General features: G+C 36.0%; 1 protein-coding gene across 1 annotated transcript in view; it reads left to right on the forward strand.

Moving 5' to 3' along the window:
• The window catches only part of LOC107725155 (multivesicular body subunit 12B-like), a 29,891-nt gene that overhangs the window by 15,976 nt on the left and 7,685 nt on the right, over positions 1-6,230 (forward strand). Inside the window, exons 5-7 of the mRNA XM_016534321.1 lie at positions 2,597-2,693; positions 3,099-3,228; positions 4,569-4,718. Of these exons, the coding sequence (XP_016389807.1) occupies positions 2,597-2,693; positions 3,099-3,228; positions 4,569-4,718 (377 nt within the window). The remainder of the gene's footprint in view (positions 1-2,596; positions 2,694-3,098; positions 3,229-4,568; positions 4,719-6,230) is intronic.

The raw sequence follows: 6,230 nt of genomic DNA on the forward strand, positions 1-6,230 counted from the left end.
TCGAATTCGCGATCTTGGTGTCACGTTTTACAAGAAAAGATAATTGTCTGTTTTGCTTATATCTACACCTTTCACTTTTTAAGACTAAAACAAAAGATGGATTCATTGTTACTCTTAATTAAAAAGCACAACAATAATAAAACAGTAGGTTACAATGACAAACTAGCTTACATAATGTTTATTAACAAAAATGAATAAGATGAGCCATGGCATAGCTACACCACGTGCTGTATTGATGAATTACAGAATGTTTAGCAAGCACTGAGGAATCAAATAAATAAATAAAAAAAATAATAATAAAGAAAGAAAGCCTCCATAGCGTAACGTGAGGTAAACAGCAAAGATAAAAGGCTTTTCAAAATGAAAACAAAAAGAAAAGTCAAACTAAACTGGCTGTTGCTGACAGGTTTTAAATGTTTTTTTTTTCCACAAGAATGCCAACATGTTCACCTTCTCTGGTTTAAGAAGCGGTCTTTTACTTTAGCTTGAAAACCAAATCCTCCGTTGCGCTCCGTCCGCTGGGTGCACCTTCGCGCTCGTGTCGCAGTCTAGAGCCCTGATTTTACAAATTGATATTTTTAGTCCTAGATGCTGATTCATTAATACAGCATTCCTGTGATGCTTCTAGATGGATGCTTAATAATTTCCTTAATATAAAAAACATTTTAATGAAAATTTACATCCTTAATATTTATTGCTTGTTTTTTTTATTAAATTTTTTATCTCATCTTATCTCATCTTATCCTATCCTATCCTACAGTATCCTATCCTATCCTATCCTACAGTATACTATACTATTAGGGTTGTGCCGATAGACAATAGTATCGTGTATCGACGATAGACAGAGATATCGCCTGTGACTGATGCCTTTGACGATAGCAAGACGATTATTATTATTATTATTATCAGGCTAGTAATATGATCTAATTAATATTAGGGCTTGTTTGTTGCATTATATTTATTTTTCCGCGTTTTTAGAGTATTGCGCGTTCTAACCAATCACACACGATTATGCTGAGCTTATGAATGCAATGGCCAATCAGAGGCGTTCAGATGAGTCATCACTGAAACAGCGGAGTTCTGTTGTTCAACGCGCGCTGACTGAATTCTGACTCGTGAATTCTCTGTAAACAAAGTGCAGATGTACGTGCGATGTAAGTATAAGAGATTTATTCATCACATAGTGTAGATTCACTGAGTTTAACAGGAGTGTTTTTAAAGTGCATAACGCGCTAGACTGAGCTTGTGATGATGTTCTTTGGTAATGTAATGTTCTTTGCTCGTTTTCTGTAGCTGCTTTTTGAATAACTGAGGAAATGTAAGCATTATAATTAGTAACTTACGATGTTTCTATTAATTTGTTATCATGTTAAATACAAATTCAGTCATATTAAAAACATTAGGCTGCTTTTAGCCTTACGCTGGAGTTGGTTCACTTTCTCGCAATGAAACGAAGTAAATAATTACATAAATTAGCACGATAATATCGTGTATCGGCGATCTCACAGGCTGACGATAGGACGATATGAAAATTGAGCATATCGCCCAACATTATATCCTATCCTACCCTACCCTACCCTATCAGTAAGGTACTTGAGACATGCCTAACAAGTACTGAGTTACTTCAGTTTGAAGGCCAAAAAATGGATGGATGTTTAAAAGATCCAGAACATGTTCATGCTGGAGTGTTTATATAATGTAATGTGTTGCTGGAGTTGAGGGGCTCTCTGGAATGTGTCACAGGATCTCGTCTACTTGTTTTTTATATACAATTTCTTTTTGTTCATGAAAACAAAGCTGTTTCCGCTTGTGCCGTCCCTGTGGTGTTTAGTCTCATTCTTCTTTCTAGGACAAACCTCAAGCGGAAAGAACTTTAAAACAATGTTTATGGTGTTATTTTTTCCTGCTTTAATGTTTATTGGTTAAATAGCTGTCGTTTATTGTAAAGTTTAGTCTTGATGAAGTCATACAGCAGATCATTTTGACCCAAAAAAACAAATCTTTTGGGAAAAAACACAGGACATCCTGTACTGAATAATGTTACATGGCAAGTATAAAGCAAGCCATTTAATACAATTCAGTACAAACTCAAAAGAAATAAATAAGACATTTTGAAATTATGCTTTGCAATAAAAAGACAAGACTGTTAGAATTGATGCAATTAAGTTTTGTTAAATCGATGCATTGTGATGCATCCATAATGAACGTATGACTATCAGTGTTTACACATCAACACCTATTTAGTGCCTTGAACTGCCCTGATATATGACAGTGTAGTTACCTTTATACAATACAGATTGTGCCAAAGCTGCTTTCCAGTGTTAAACAGGAAAATAGTTTATGCAATTCTTCCTCAGTGTAAACTATTCTGTTTTGAAAGTAACAAACAGCCTGTTTTATTGTAAGAGTTAGACAGAGGGTGGAAATTGGTTGTGCAAAATCAAAATTTTTGGTACAAGAAACCATGACTGACATTGTTTTTATTATTATTATGCTTATAGGTATAATGTTAATTCCTAAAGCATGCAAACAAGGGCACCAGTAGAGATGTTTCTGCTCACATTTCCCTATATGTGCTTCCTGTATCTCTCCACAGAGTCATTTAGGAAATGTGCTTGTAGACATGAAGCTCATCGACATCAAGGACACGCTGCCTGTGGGATTCATTCCCATTCAGGAAACTGTGGACACACGTAAGCGCAGCCCGTATCTCCTCTCACTCATTTACAGCTGCATTCTCCAGCTATTTCAGCCTAAACACTACAGCTGCATCCTTAAAACCATATTTATTAGTTTTTTTTTTCATAATTGATATGCATTGTTATAGCTTAAATAAACCAGTGATACTCTAGACTGGAATTAAAAGAAGTTTGTTTTCCACTAATGTATTTTCTTTTACACATGCAGCCTGATATGTGGCGTTTTAAAAGCTTGTGGATTCAGTTTCTATCTTGTGTTAAATAATTAATCGATTGTGTGAAATGATCCTCTTTTAATTCCAGCGCTGACCTCGTTCTGTCTCTTTTCTCTTTCTATTGTAAACTCCATCTCCCTTTCACTTTCTTCAACATGCCCCGTTCCTCTCTTTCTCTCTCCAGAGGAGCCGGCGTTCAGGAAGAGGAGGTTATGTATTAAGTTCATCCCGAGAGACTCCACTGAAGCTGCCATCTGTGATATCCGTATCTTAGGACGCTCTAAACAGGCGCCGCCACAGTATACATTCATTGGGTCAGTTACGTCACACAAAGTCTCTATACACAAGACTGTCCTACCAATATTTAAGGACATTTTGTTAATATTCAGTGAGAAAATTAATTGTATTCTGTAGGTGGGCACTGACATAGGCAATATATCAAATAATAGTTGTATTTGGGATGATTTTTATTGACAGTATAAAATGAAACAACATTAGCAACATCAGTGTTACCTAACAGCTTTATATTTAGTCAAATTTTGCATGAATTTAAATCTTTTAAAGTGTGTGTAGACAAATATTGCTGTTATATTTATTACATGTACTATATTTCTTTTTTTTTTCTTTTTTTACTTCTGGCATACAAACTAGAGGTTGACCGATGTATCGGTTTTGCCGATTAATCGTCACCGATAGTTTTTTGCTGGAACTATCGGTTATCGGCAAAAATCCATTCCGATAGTTTTCCGGGTTGCGTCCGTTGCTGGAACGGCTGAGAAGGGTCTGCTGTCATTATACAGTACGGCCTCTAGTGGTTGAAATCACTGACAGCACATGCTGTTTGTTTAGACACGTGATACTGCACACTGAACAGAGCGGGAAACTTCAGACGCAGATTTAAATGCAGCCGACAGAAAATCCTGCCACGCCATTCACATAGATTCACATTAAATTCCATTATATTACATTATATTTGTCCCGAATGGTTGTTAATGAGAGCTTTATAGAGCTATAATATAGATCGCGCTTTCTCTTTCCGTTTGCTCCGTTTTTTTAAACACCGAACTTCAAACTCATCCATGCCAAATTGTTCATTCTTGAAGTAAACTTGTGTCCGTTTGGTGATTAATTATTTTAGTTTTTGTTCAGTATCCATTTTAAAAACTATCGGTTAATTAATCGGTATCGGCCAGTGTGGTCCAACCTAGCTATCGGTATCGGCAAAATCCACTATCGGTCGACCTCTAATACAAACAGTTCTAAACTAACTTTGTAAATTATGGTTTCTCTGGGGGAAAAATAATTATTTTAAACAATATATTAAACATTAAACGATATATAGTATTGATTTATTTTTGTTAAATATAATGTGTTTTTTTAACAATATATTTTATGTAGTTCCATTAATATTTTTTTTCCATCATGAATGATCTTTAATATATTGTCATGAGGCTGAAATTTATTAAGACACCATTGTTTTGATGTGTCTTTTTCAACCTGCGATATCTGTGAATCTCTGGCTGTATTTTGAAATCTGCAAAGCACTCGCTGTCTTTATTCATTTTATTTTTATTGAATGCGTCTCTTTTGTGTTTCCGGGTGTTGGTGTGGTTCTAGTTTGGTGGAATGATATTAATTCTGTATTTCCTCACAGAGAGCTGAACAATATGGGGATCTGGTACCGTATGGGAAAGGTGCCACGGGCCCAGGACTCTTCCCCTGTACAGAACAACTCCACCACCAACAACACCAATAACATCCAGACTGTCACCAACAACTCCACTCCAGCGCCAGTCTTGCCCAAGTACGTGTTTGTGATATTTGAGGAAGTGTGAACTGCATTTGTTGCAACAGCTGCAGAATAGAAAGCGTGAGTGAGATAAACCGAGAGAAGGAAGAGGAACATTGAAGGGTAAAAACTAGGGGTGTAACGATACACGTATTCGTATTGAACTGTTCGGTACGAGGCTTTCGGTTCGGTACGCATTACAAACCGAACGATTCCTTTTACATTTGGAAAATAAAAGAGCTTAAAGTGTGTGAAATATAATGTTCTCAGTGCCACTGCGTTCAACAAGGCAGCCTAAATGACGTAACAGGCAACGTGCTGTCTGTCCAGTGGCGTAGTGGAGCGAAAGGCCCTGCTGGGTTGCGTCGAAAGACAATGATCTTGTATCGACAATAGCCAGAAATATTGTCAAAAACAACAATTATTGGCAATATTAAGAGGATTTGCCATTTCCAATTAATGTAGGCCTGTTACATTCTTATTTTTTTATTAGGCCTATTATTATTATGAAGTTGCTTTTATTATTAAATTAAAATTACAATTAATTTGCCCCGCAATATTACCGCATAACTGACGCGCTGCGAGGATTACAAAAGATTAGGCTATTTACTCTTCATTTAAAATGTTTTTCAAAAAAATGCCTTTTAAAACTGGTCTATATACAATGAATTATAGGCCTATAATTAAAATATTAACTCAGCAGTCATCAATTAAAATCAATGAATAAAAAGCTTTAGCCTATTTCAAGCACCGACTTTCAAAAACCTGTTTAACACGAAATACGTTTTTTGTCTTTTTTTCCACTATGTACGGGCCACAAGAGAAATATTAAAGGAATAAAGTAAAACAGTTAGCTATACCGTTATCAGCATATGTTGAAGTAGATTCGTCTTGTCGTCTCTGAGAGAATATGCGGCATCAGATGCCGAAAGCTCCGTCATTCCGTTTTTACTTTCACTTTCTGCATATAGTGAATTGACTGAGATTAAGACGTTCACTGGCATAACTCTTGCACAAAGTTTGCACGTTTGCATGTGATATCCATTGCCTTCATGGTTTAAAACAGAAATATTTCCAACATTGCGTCATAAGCAATAACCCCCCCCCGTATCGAAAACGTACCGAACCGTGACACCACTGTGTCGTATCGAACCGAACCGTGAATTTTGTGAACCGTTACACCCCAAGTAAAAACACTTTGTTAAAGGGTTAGTTAAAAATGAAACTAAATGAAAATTAGCCCGTGTTTTACTCACCCTCAAGGAATCCTAGGTGTATATGACTTTCTTCTTTCAGACAAATCCAATCGGAGTTATATTAAAAATTATTCTTGCCCTTCCAAGCTTTTTTTATTCAACAGTCCAAAAGTTTTAAATATGGATATTTTCTTTTTACATTTTACTTTCACTTTCTGCATATAGTGAATTGACTGAGATTAAGACGTTCACTGGCATAACTCTTGCACAAAGTTTGCACGTTTGCATGTGATATCCATTGGCTCGCCTTCATGGTTTAAAACAGAAATAT

The sequence above is a fragment of the Sinocyclocheilus rhinocerous genome, unplaced genomic scaffold, assembly GCF_001515625.1.
Source record: "Sinocyclocheilus rhinocerous isolate Xijiao unplaced genomic scaffold, SAMN03320098_v1.1 scaffold1295, whole genome shotgun sequence".
In the NCBI taxonomy this organism is placed as follows: domain Eukaryota; kingdom Metazoa; phylum Chordata; class Actinopteri; order Cypriniformes; family Cyprinidae; genus Sinocyclocheilus; species Sinocyclocheilus rhinocerous.